This window comes from Cariama cristata, unplaced genomic scaffold, assembly GCF_000690535.1.
Source record: "Cariama cristata isolate BGI_N322 unplaced genomic scaffold, ASM69053v1 scaffold12307, whole genome shotgun sequence".
Lineage (NCBI taxonomy): Eukaryota > Metazoa > Chordata > Aves > Cariamiformes > Cariamidae > Cariama > Cariama cristata.
In genome coordinates this window covers 50,981-64,299 of record NW_009624996.1, presented here as the reverse complement: position 1 = coordinate 64,299, position 13,319 = coordinate 50,981, and the positions used below count along the sequence as shown (strand labels likewise).

At 44.3% G+C, this 13,319-nt stretch overlaps 1 protein-coding gene across 2 annotated transcripts in view; it reads left to right on the top strand.

Annotated features, from left to right (window-relative positions):
* KCNMB2 (potassium large conductance calcium-activated channel, subfamily M, beta member 2) overlaps positions 1–10,338 on the top strand; it is a 16,634-nt gene extending 6,296 nt beyond the window's left edge. Inside the window, exons 2-4 of one of the 2 annotated variants that reach the window (XM_009703437.1) lie at positions 320–469; positions 2,988–3,183; positions 9,873–10,338. In XM_009703437.1, coding sequence (XP_009701739.1) covers positions 320–469; positions 2,988–3,183; positions 9,873–10,157 — 631 coding nt within the window. In that variant the 3' untranslated portion in view covers positions 10,158–10,338. Of the gene's footprint in view, positions 1–298; positions 470–2,987; positions 3,184–9,872 lie in introns of both variants that reach the window. The other variant, XM_009703436.1, reaches the window with a different exon arrangement.
* The last annotated feature ends 2,981 nt before the right edge of the window (positions 10,339–13,319 follow it).

Genomic DNA, 13,319 nt, shown 5'->3' with positions numbered 1-13,319 from the left:
TGGTATAATTCAACTGAGCCAATGAGCTGTATCAAAGCAGGATTTACTGAGCTGGCACAAGTGTTTAATCTTTATATTTGCTATAAAAGGTTTTTACCTTTTCAGAAATGGCTATAATTTATTTTGGAGATTAATAAGTTTCCACCAGGTCAGAATAAATCCGATGAAAAAGGACACCTGAGGACCCTTAAGCCTTTCTCTCCCACGAGATGGGTATGGAGGTGGAACTGTCCACCCTGTAGAAGCTTCATTGATTAACTATGAACTTCACACAAGAATGTATTATTTTCAACCTCAGAAATATTTACCAAAAAATCAGGGATCACGATCTACTGGACAAAAGGAAAACAGTCACAGCCCTAAAAGCCGGAGAAGACCGGGCCATACTCCTCGGACTGGCCATGATGGTGTGCTCTATCATGATGTACTTTCTCCTGGGAATCACCCTGCTGCGGTCTTACATGCAAAGGTAATTTCGTGATAGTTACCCTGATCTCACACTCTCTGCTCCAGCTGACTTCATGTGGCTTAGTCTTTTGACTCTTTTTATTAAAATTTTATAATTTTTCCTTTGGTCAACATAAGCCTGATTCTGCACTTCCTTACCCTAGCCCAGTATAAATTAGGCATAAGTACAGTGACAGCAAGTTGAGTAATATCAGCATAAGGGAGGGAAGAATTAGGTCCCTGTTTGACGAAATCTTGATCCACAGGCTTTAGACTTGCCGCAGTTTAACACCAGTATAATATCGATATCAGTTGGTCGGCATCTGCTCAACCCTGTCAGCCTCTCAGGGGCTGTTGCTGCAAAGCCCAAACTCAGGAGGAAACCGCAAAAATATTTAGCAGCCTGAAGAAACAATAAACTTTCAAATGAAGAATGGAGAATTAATTTGGGAAAGAAATCAAGCTGTTTTGTAGCATGTTGTTTTCCATGTAGGTTATTACTTTCGTTTTAAGAAGTGAAATCCTCCTGAAATATAGTAGTTTGCTGAAAGTGAAAGATCATCTTTCATCATTACTGCACTGCACTTAATTTCTCTGAGGCCTTCTCTGGCTTCCTTCTCTGCCGCGGAGCAGAAAGTTTGGGCTGTGATTCATCAGCAGCATTTGAAATCAGTTTTCAAGCACCAGCCCTGTTTAAAATCCAGCTGAGACTGTAATAAGACTGTCAGCTATGTTTCTTCTGCCCTGATCAGTGGAGTTAGGAGAATGAAAAATATGTAACCGAGGATCAAAACATTAGTCTGTCATGCCCAAACCCACTCTGAGGCAGCGGCCAACACCTGGCAAGTTTTGGCTTATCTACCACAGGCTTCTTCTTTAGGCATGTACAATAAATGCCTACAGTTAACTGGTATGAACATCCTCAATTATACTGGTGTACCTGCAGGAAAATATTCATTCTTGACCCTGCAATGATAAGGGAAAAGTAGCGATGCCTGAGGCTGAACTGTACTGATTTGCAGCATCTTATTTGTGTGATAAAGGTATTTGTCCCCTTTTAAACTGAGCCAAAGTTTACATTTTGAAAACAGAGATCAAGACCTGTTAAGTATCCAAGAGCATTTGCTTTTCCAAATTGCTCTCCCAGACCTTTCAGCAATATCAGGGTCAATTGCAGAGGCTGCTAAGGTCAAAATTGTTCATGCGGAAAGAGATGATTTATATTACAAACTATGTGAAAAATTGCCAGAAGATATCAAAGCACCTACGAAGTATCAAATATTCCATCTTCACAAGTCTGTTGTAGGTAGGCGTTACTTTATTACCCCCATGCATGAATAAAACAGCAGTCAGAAAGGTGAAAGTGAGGAGAAGATGACAACCTAGGAGTCTCTGCTGTCACTTCTCTTTGCACAGCCAGATCTCCTTAGGGGTCATTCTCCTTTACAGGCAGCAATACCCCTCCAACAAAATACTGCCTGGGAGGGGAAAAAAAAAAACAAACTTTCACTTGATTTCCCCCCAGAAATCATAACATAATTTAATATAAACGTAAGATGGAATATACAAGCAGAATTACTGCCAAAGTAAAATGCCAAGAGAATTAGACAGAAATCTTTGATATCACTTACCATGTAAAGCCTTTTGTAGGTTTGGCAAGGGGCAAGCAGACTTTCAGTCCCTTCCTGGTGAGGGGCAGGGCAGCCGTGCTGGGTGAGAGACGGGGCGCTGAGCGGGCTGAAGCGGAGCCCTGGGGTGAAACCTTCCCCCAGCCCGTGAAGGGCTTTTCACAGAGCCCTCAGTGTGCTCTTCCCACTGCTCTTGTCCCTAAGGAAAATACAGCCCTAGATTTTTAAATACACGCAAGAAACCCAAGTGAACCTCGCCAGTGCACACCCAGGCTCCATCGTTCCAGTTTTAGGCACCGGAGAATTGGAGATAAGCTGAAATCCTCCAGAGCGATTACAACTGCTGACTTAACTTACAGAAAACCGAGCAAGCTGCCTCTAGAAAAAGCCTTTCCACAGGAAGAGCTGTGTGCAGTACCAGTTGTGTGTTACTGTGTCTTCATGCATACAAATATATGTACCCTGGTAATTCAAAGTCATCCTCCCAGGCTTCGCTTTAAATTGAACTGGACTTAGCGGTTAACTATCAAGTCTTGGTCCAAGGTATTCTGTTATGCGACACTGCGTTCATTGTGCCCTCCCCAGGGCAGGCTGCTCGGTTTTCTTCTCAGGTATCTCTGCTGATTCCCTTTGGTTTCAAATATACTTTCTCCAGACTAAAAGTTCCAGTTCCCTTCTCATTTATACATAGACATAAGTGAATCAGGTATTTTTATGCCCAAAGCACAAACTTTGGGTACTACAGAATAATACACTGCCTGAGATGTGTGAGATGACAAAGTCCAGCCTTTGCTCAAAGCCCTGCAACATGCACCATCTCCTACAAGGTGATCCCTGATGGGAAGCCTGAGCTGCGTTTAGTGCTTATTGCCCATTCTTGCCATGCTCTAACATCTCTTTTTTCCTACTTAGTGTCTGGACAGAAGAGGCTCAATGCTCACTTCTCAATGCATCCATCACAGAAAACTTCAACTGCTCATTTAGCTGCGGTCCAGACTGCTGGAAAATCTCTCAGTACCCTTGCCTCCAGGTGTACGTTAATCTCACCTCTTCTGGCCAGAAGCTTCTACTCTACCACACCGAGGAAACAATGAAAATTAATTCTGAGGTAGGAGCACAGAATAAAATTTCTTTCTAAATGGGTTTCTGGAGGGCTGCTCACCGTGTTATACCCATTCTTCACCTTAAAGCAATACAAGACTTTCAGCTCCTGCTTCACTGGTAGATATGGAGCAGAGAAAGGAGAAATCAGTGCACAAACTGAGCTCACATCTCTGGAGGGGGCAGTTTTCCACCTCCATCCCATGCAGGGAGTGCAGCTCGTCCCATACAGGGTGGTGTCCCCCAGGGGATGGAGCCTCCCTCATCCTTTGCAAGTACTTTACAGGCACCAACTAGCGCTGAGCACTTACCACATTGATAATTCTCGTGGAGCTGTGGACAAGTCACTTCCCACCCGGTTATGACTCTGCATGATAGCGAACACCCCTAGCCATGTGCACGGAGCATCCGTGATGGTGAGAATAGAAATGGCCTTATTACTGCGGGGCCAGGCAAGGCGACAGGGAGAGACAAGAGTCTTGTGTCTAACAGCAGACGTGTCTCCGTCTCAACCTCTGGTGACAAACTCTGTGACCTGCGCATCTCCCTGAGCTGGGGTCAAGGCACAGCACTTACCCCTGTGGATGGTGCAAAGATGCTGAAAGTTTGCTGAGCAGGGACTGTCAAGATAAAAGCAGCAGCACAAAAATAAAAGGCCTGGCTTTTCAGCACATATAAGCGAAGGAGTCAGCCCGTCTTTCTTGCACAACTTCCCGGATTCCAGACATTAAACCAAAAAAATGATTTTGAACAAATCTGCAGAAGAATTATTCTCTCTGCTTCTGCAAGTACAAAATCCAGCATAACTCCATCCAGGTGGGATGGAGACAGCTCCTATCTGGAGGCTATAATGACCGCAGGGGATGCACAGAAGGCATCTCCCTGCCAGCCTGTGGCCACAGCTGTGCGGCTGACGCAGTGCTGTGCATCACACCCAGGCAAGCGACCGCCTCTTCGCAGGTGCCTGTTTGCTCCCTCTGCCTAGCAAGGCAGGATCGGACTAAGAAATGTCCCTCTCCCCACCTTCCTTTCTTCATATCTACAGCACCTGGGTACCTAAGACCGCAAGCTGCAGTGAGCTGTGGTGCAGCTAGGTCGTAAGACTTACGGGTGCCAGATTTGCATTAACTACTTAGTTATCCAAGGTCACTGAACCCCAAACTCTGAGTGCTTGGCAAAGTACAGCCCATAACAGCAGAGCCCCAGTTCAGGCTGCTGACAACGTAACCTATTGTGTTTCTATTTATGGCAGCAGTTCAGTAGACCAAATTAATTCTGCATATTAAGATGAAGCGATATGAAAATTAGTCAAAGCACAGCGTGGTTGCACCGGGCCGGTTATTTTGCTGGATAATTAGCTCCTGTGGCTGAGAGTTGAAGTCCTCTGGATCTGAAGTGTGAAATGGAGAAGAGTGCCCTCATCTTCTCCTCTGGTTCAGCATCAGTGCAGAAAGGAGGCATTTGCTGTTCATGAAGCCTGTGGCAGGACAGTCCCCAGTTTTTGCTGGGGCAGAAGGAAAATCCAGTGGCACTCACGCCGCAATTCGATTAAAACAGACCAGATCCATCTCTGCTCCACTGGATTCAAACAAATCAAGAGATTCAGCGTAAATCTCCACATTCTGTTATTGATGATTTTTGCTTGCTGAAATGGACTTTGAAATTCTCCCAGATGTCGCTTCCTCTTAATTTGATGTAGGCACAGTTAATACTTCCCCAGCCCAAGGTTGTTTCACAGGTTAAGCTCTGCTCTCGGGAGGATTCCTAGGTTTTCCTGACACACTGCTGGCTATGTGACCTGAATCCAAATGCAGTTTTGAATGGAAGTTTGCAATGTCTCTAAAATATCTGGCTTCTTGTGCCTGGCTGGGATCAGCAGAGACTCAAAGCTCAGACCAGCACAACCCATCTCAGCCCTCCCTCTCCACCGGCCGGGGAGCAGCCCCGTGCATCAGGAGAAGCAGCCCTGAGCACAGCTGGTTTTGTGATGCTCCAACTGCATGCTAGCTGTCTTTCTCCATCCACCTACTCAGGTCTGCATTTCCTATCTTGCTCCTTGCCAAATAAACAAACAAAAAAAAAAACATCCCTGACTCACTGAGCCCTGACATCACTGGGGATGTTGCAGAGTGCAGTGCTTACCCGCCGAGGCCAACACTAGTGACCTTCGAAAGGTCAGCATCCCCCTGCCAACTTCTCTGCCTCGCTGAGCATCGCTGCACGTGCACAGCAGCATCTGGAGCCCGTCTCTCTCCTCTCCTCACCAGCTAGTGCGGATGGAGCAAAATGCACTTTGATTTTAAATAATGATTAATCTAGGAGACTTGCTGTGTAACCTAGCTGTCGGCCCACAAGGTGCAGTAAGGTGTAGGTACAATTTATATCGACATCTACAGCGTGCGGCTGCCAGTGGCCAGTGGGAATCAGTGGGAATTAAGTGAGTACCAGTCAAGCTGCTCGAATCTTTCCCAGGAAAGCGCATGAGATTTTTCATGGCTTTTCATTGTGCATACTTTATCTCTAGCCTTTCGGACAAGCCCAGCCCCTTTTCAATACTACAACCATAGCGGCTTAAATGCTTCCACAGCTACACTTTCCTTCCTCAGCTGTCAGAGGCTGTAACAGCCTCTGTGAGAGGTAAATCGGCCGGTATCCCCTCATGCCTGGACCACAGAGCCAGGCTGTCACCCTGAGGAAGGGCTACAGTAGTTAAAGCAATTCTAGAGGCCTCATTTCAATCTCATACTGTATCATTTTGATTCTTCTTGTGTCATCGGAGCTACTGCTGATTTATACCGATGCTCTGTAAGTGAGATAACAAGCAGGATTTAATCACCAGAATCGCCGTTATGCCAGCTATAACTGCCTGAGACTCAGAAATGATGGGGGATCTCATGTTTTTCCACTGAAGGTTCAGGTATTTATAACCCAGAGAGGAGTTTGCCTGGTGCAGGGGCCAAGCACTTATGTTCAGCTGTGGTTCCCAGCAGACCCATTTCTCGGCTGGGACTGGAGAATTCAGTCTGCAGGAATCAATCTCAGGCCAATGCAGACACAAAGCTCATACTTCAGCCCTTTGTTCAAACCTGTTGCACTTTCCAAAAGAGATGTAAGTTGACGTCCTGACCGCTTTCTCACGAAGATTGCCACAGCTCATCTTGTCAAAGTTTCCAGGCTTAGCACGGACACAAACCCCAATCACAGACATACGACGACAGTCATGTATTTCACTGCCCAGCCTGAACTGGGGGCTTTTCTAGCAATAGCATTTTCAGTGGAATGTCATTGATTTAAATGAAACTGCCTCCAGCTTGCCTGGAGATGTTGTGTGGTCTCCATCCTTGGAGATACTCATAACTTCACTGGACAAGACTCTGGGCAGCTGTGCACCGAGCAGGGCATTGAACTGGACATGTCCAGAGGTAGTTCATACAGGCTACCTAGCCAATTCTTTACATTAGGAAAGTAGAGCTGGAAATGTAGTAACAAGTTCTCTTCGTAACTGTCTAGCATGTCCTCCTTATGATCAGATTGCAAGTAACACAAGAACCACTTTTCTCAAGTTGTATAGCAGAATCCTCACTTGAGGTAGCGAGCCAGACATTGTTTACTTTCAGATTTGCAGATTGCCAAGTGTTTGACAATGCAGAAGTGTAATAAAACGGCATAGATTTAGTAGTCTACATTCACAGGTACAGTGTAACAATTGTGGATATAAAATTCTCTGCCAGGAATTGGAGAAAACTAAATGAAGATCAAATCAAAGAAAATATCAGAACATCCCATTCTCCGTGTCTACCCACTTGTTCCTCAATGACCTGTGCAACACAGCAGACACCAGCACGGCAGAGCCAGCCCCGTGCTATCCCTGAGATCTCGCTGGGGAAGCTGAGGCATGGAAGGAGGTCAGGAGAACCCCACAACCACAACTTAATGCACACAGACTCTCCTTGTGCCGAGGAGCTCCTCAAAGCTGAGGCCAAGATGCCTCCAGTTGCTCAGAACTGCAACAAGGCTGACAGCACGTGGAGTAAAGGGCACTCATGTCTCAAAGAGCACATGGGAAACCATAACCTTCTGCACAAGGAGCCTGGCTGAGAGGCAAAGTAAATCAACCTCCCTTGCACAACTGCATTTCACGGCTTCTTGCTCCAGACCCTCTTGGCATGGGCAGCCCAACTAGCCCAACACGGCTGCTGGCTCTGTGCCATCAGGTGTAGGAGGCAACAGCTGAAGTTCTGCTTCAGCATCAGGTCTCCTTTGAAAATGCTTGGAAAATACTTAGACTTGCAGGAAGTCAGACCTCCCCTCGCCGCACTCTTGGGACATTTCTGCAGAGTTTGAGTCCAGGCATCTGTCATCATTTGGGCTTTTACATGCCTGCTGTTTTCTGTCAAGGGGAAAGGGCTGGACTTTGGCAAAAGTGGCCAAGTCCTTGTTTAATCTCCTCTCATAGGATACTTTATGAGACTTCAAGAAACAAAAATATATAACACCAAAGTTGCAAGGAAAAAAAAAAAATCTGAGCTGGAAATACTGCTGTTATGACAGTGACAGCACATAATTTAGTAAAAGAAAATGAAGTACAGTTCACTGAGAAATTTCCCCTACTTACTAGATTATGATCTATTAAAGAGTCATAGGCACTGGAAGAGGGCTTGTGGCTTTGGACATTTAAGAAAAAGCTGGGCAGAGTGCAAGAGAATATCCTGGAGGGAGCAGACGTGCATCTGCAGGAAGATGGATGAGATATTACTGCTCTGATATTTTCCATCTCTAATTTCTAGAGCTCTATGAAATATTCATAATGGCAGTGCTGCCATGCTGTACCCTTAGTGCTCCGGTCTGCTAATACCAATCTTTCTGCTGTGCTTCAAATCATATTCTGTGCTAATAAACTTGCCAATGAATCAATCAAATCCTGTTGGGAGGTTAATCCTTTGACCATCCTTTTGGTCTCTTCTCCCAAGTAGTGAGCAATAGGACAAGAGGAAATGGCCTGAAGTTGCGCCAGGGTAGGTTTAGATTGGATATTAGGACGAATTTCTTCACCAAAAGGGTTGTCAAGCACTGGAAGAGGCTGCCCAGGGAAGTGGTAAAGTCACCATCCCTGGAGGCATTTAAAAGACGTATAGGTCTGGTGCTTAGGGATATGGCTTAGTGGTGGACTTGGCCATGCTAGGTTTATGGTTGGACTCGACGATCTTAAAGGTCCTTTCCAACCTAAACGATTCTATGATTCTATGATTCTATCATTATTAGGACTAGACATTTGTCACAGTACATTACAAAAAAGTCACAGCATAGTCATGAAAAAGAACGGAGGGAAATTTATAAAGTATATACATTAACACAATAATAATCAAAAGCCATGGGTCACATTATTTTAATCAAGATGTCTTTTTTCCTTTGCAAAACTCACTTTCTCTCAGTAAATCATCTGGAGCTACTTTAGGTGCTCACCCAGGACAAGCAGGTTCATCAGCGCAGGCAGGAAGCATGGTGGGACCCATGATCACCCTATAACTGTGCGGGATAGATGACCTGCTGGGTCCCCCCATGCACATTCAACAAGAAGTTAAGTAGCAGATTTCCACCCCTCCTGAAGCAGTTCTTGCCTAGGTAGGGAATTTAATCAAAAACTTGTGCAGATGTAGAAAACCTTCAGATGTGGAGGGGTGTAAGAGACTAGAACAGAAGGGGCTGCTCCCATCAATCCTCTTCCAGACCAGCAGCAGCAGCTAATTCAGATGTTTCTGCTGTAGGTCAAAATCCAGATGTGGCCTCAATCCTTGTGTGTCTGCCCACCACCTCACCAGCCCACACTAGTTCTTTGCAGGGAATGGTCAGGAGAGCCTAGGGCCACTGTCCTGCATGTTCCTTGGAATATCTTCAGTGCATGAACTCCATAAGTTAGTTTTTTAATTAACTTGCTTTTAGTATTCTTTGAGAATGCTAGGTTGAAACTGTGTTAGATAGACCCACTCCCAAATCTTCTTTCCTTTGTGACTGAAACTGAAATTCAAGCAGCATCTTCAGAGAGAAGGACCTGTTGGACTTATGCTGGGGTAAAGAGAAAAAAACAAGACTAAGAGCCAACCTGGTAGCCAGGCTGATCATCAGCTAGAGGTTGAATGAAAGTCTTCTGGGTTGTTGGTAGGAAAACTGCATTTTCTCCTGGACCATCTGTTTGTCCCTAATCAAGGCACTACCCCGAGGGGAAAATTTGTATAAAGGTCTCTCATCAGCCTTCTCCTCTGTGGGTGAACTCCTGTGCCCACTACAATCACTTTGATCCAACCCAAGTGAGATCCAAACTACCAGATTTGTATTTACAGAGACTCAATTACCCATCTAACTGCGAGCATATGCATGCCACTTAAGATGAAGAGGTACTTCATCAGTTCCATTTTTGCATTTGTAAATTAGCAATAATAATATATTCACCTATCTCACGAGGCTGCTGTGCAGATTAAAGCATTAATGTTTGTACAGCACTTGGGGGTTCTCCAATGGGAAATTCTGTAGATGTGCAAAATATTGAGTTTTGTCTGTGATAAATTTATTATTAGCTTAATAGTATTCCACTCTTGTTATGAAAAGCATAATCATCTTGAGATTTTCCTGCTTGCCACCTGAAAACAGACATTGTATCTGGCTTGGAGATGCATTTTTCTCCCTCTAATTTCTTCCCAGTGTTCATACATACCCAAGTGCGGCAAGAATTACGAGGAATCCATGTCGCTGGTCAACGTCGTGATGGAAAACTTCAGAAAGTACCAGCGCTTCTCCTGCTTCTACGACCCCGAAGGCGTTCAGAAGAATGTGATATTAACCAAACTGTACAGCTCCAATGTGCTGTTCCACTCGCTCTTCTGGCCCACCTGCATGATGATCGGCGGGGTCGCCATCGTCGCGATGGTAAAGCTGACTCAATACCTTTCCCTCCTCTGTGAGAGAATCCAAAGGATCAACAGATAAAAACAAAAACTTCTCTGAGATTGAATTACAGCGAAAATACTGTTTTCTCATTCTTCACCAAAGAACCTTAAGTTTGTAACGTGTAAGTCTGTTATAAGTTCCTTACTATATTCTTATAAGTAGAGCAATAATGCAAAAGCTGTTCTATATGCAAACATGATGTTATAATTATGCAGACAACTGAAAAAAATACTGTTTTGTGTTGACCGTCTATATGATCTTGTTTTATGCTGAAACTAGTACTTCTTTCTTTTCTATGGCCAAAACAGGGCTCAATGTGACCATTTGCCAGGCTTAGTCAATTGACATTTTCAGTGTAAAAGATTCTGGGGAAAATTCACCGCTGGACAAAGGGCAGCCAACCACTTGTGCATCACTGAGGTCTCACGTCTAGCTCGGTCCATTCAATGGATTTGTGGCTTTGCTTTTTTATTATTGGCAGTAGGGGGGCGGGGGGGAAGAAGCATTGATAGAGTTTTTTTATGGTAAGATGGCACAAAAGGGACATATTTTGAGGTCAGGACAAGCCTACAGTATTTTCAGCTTCAGTAGGACTTTGTGATGCTTTGTGTTTGCTCCCCCAGTTCAGAAGTAAATTTTACCCTATGATGTTTAAGGTCTTTTGGAATACGCACTGGAGTTTTACTTTATTTAGTGCTATACTTTCCTTCTGTCTTCTCATCATCTTTGTCACTTGCAGAAGCTGTAGCCAAAAAACAAAAATCACCTTGTTCCATTTTCTATTCTAGTCTGAGCCCTATTGATGGAGATGGGACCAGAACTCCTTATGTAAAGGTTTATTACTCATTTGTCTTGTATTTGCTACCATATCACTGTAAAGAAAAAAAATAACACAATCAGCTATTTTTTCATTTTTTACTTCCAACTATTTTAGATTTTTTTACTTGATATATATATAGATATATATATATAAAGAAAAAGCTATATTATATCTAGTTGTGTATTGGAACTTGATAATGGGGTATTTTTCTTTTTTTTTTTTACCCACTGGAAAGTGAACAGTATAACTCCTGTATTTATAACCTTCATCCTTGGATAATATCATAACATGGAGGAGCAGCACTGCAGGATCTTATCCAATATTCATGATGTTGTTTCAGTCAAAGGTCTCTGTTGCTGTGACATTGGAATTGACAAAAATCTCATCCAATTCTATAGCTCTATTAACTGAATTGTTAGATAATCATCATAATATGTCTGGAAATCTCTCCTGACCTTAACTCAGTATGCAGTGCTGGCTGACATGAATTATGATTTAAAAGGCCCAGGTGCAATGATTTATTGGAAACACTGAGATTCTGACTAAGATGTGGTCCTATCTGTCAAGTATTTACCATGGGGACCTTGCCAGTATAATTTCTTGCACGCTACAGTCACGATTTCTGCATAATTTATTTTTATTCCCCTATAGAAAGCATTCCTTCTCATATTATGCTTTAAAGACACCTCTCGCAGTTTCTCACTTTGCACTCAGCCTGAAGGACAAGCGCAAGGCAGCTCCTGCGAGCACCCTGTAAACTCACTATCCAGTAGCTCAAAGAAACCATTTACAGGCCTATTCAAACAAGAAACTAACTTTTTTCCCCCTCAAAAAGTCTGCAAAGCAAGTATTCTGCCTAGTTCATCTATATATAAGTACCTTTCCGCAATGTAGCATTAAAAATTTCAAGATGTTACAAAACTTTACAAGTCATGCAAGTGTAACGTGAGCTGTAAAAATAATGAGTTCTCAGCAGTGAAAATGAACCTGCAATCTTGTAATCAGTAGTATAATTTTCCTTAGGTAAGTCAATTCCTGGAGGGTGGGGGTATAATGAGCGCTCCAAAAATATGTAATAAAAATATTAAATTAAATCTTCCAGATTTCAATATCTTCTGCCTTCAGATCTGGCTTGTTTCATCAGATTTTTCTTTGTAGCTGCTTCTATTACCAAGAAATGAGGAGTGCTGATGCAACAGGGAATTCAGAAAGCTTGATTTGCAAAAATGTGGTTTTGATCAATCTGTGGGATTCGCAGAAACCATCGTCAGTGGGTCTGGGCACCCTCGGCATCAGTGGGACTGGAGTCGCAAAGGCTTTAATGGACTGGCAGCAACCTTCATTCAGCCCCCAGCAGGAAGCGTGGCTCGCCCCTGTTGGCGCCGTGGGGGGGGGGGGACCAGCGTGGATGGGGGGACAGAGACGAGGGACCCCAGCCCCGCTGCCGCAGTACCCCACCGCTCTGCTGCACAGGCACGGGACCATCAGTAGCTTTGGTGGTATCACCACGTGGGGACACGGGGATTCGTTGCTTGGCACCCACGACACAAGGGACTCCAGGCTGCAGACGCTCATCGTTGTTACAAAACCTTATTCTGCAGGTTTTGCCAAGAAGAGAGATATCTAGGTGAGGTCCCCAAAGACAAACAACCAAAGAGGCATCGTGACCCATTTCTAGACAGCCCAGATGGCTCCCAGGGTGTGTCTTCATCCTTTATAAACTTGATTTCCCTCAAGCAGAGAGGTTTGGTCGGTGTTTGGCATTGCCATCCTCAATGATCCCTCATCCATCTCCCACCATCAGCTCAGTCACCGGCACCAAAGGAAGGACCATGTCGCTGATCACGATTCACAAATCGGAAACGGCGCACGGCATTGCCAGCAAAGAGCTGTGGTGGCTTTTTCACACCATTACCAACACCTATGTTGGCCATTTACATGACGATTTACGTGGCCTGTGACAAAGTAGCTCTTTGATTGTGCATGTGACATTTTTGGCACCTGTATTTGTGCGTTTTGGTTCTGGTGACAGGAAAGCTGATTGTTCCTGACATTTACACATCAAACGCTGCTTTCAACACGTTGTGCCATAAACATTTCACCAGCGCTCCTGTGGGTGAAACATCTTGACGCTGTTGCAGTCTATAATCATTTTGTTGACATTAACGGAGAGATCTGTGGGATAGCAAAACAACTTGAGTAATTGGAGGGACTGAGGTAAAACAATAATTTTAAAGGGAATTATCCATCTGATCACTGGCACAGTTAACCCCCTACTGAAGCGTTAGCATTGCAAATGCGATTTTTGACAACTCCTGCTGCCCCAAAGAGAGGTCGTGTTTCAGTGGGGGTGTTAGCTGGTGCTATGTCTTTCTCTACCT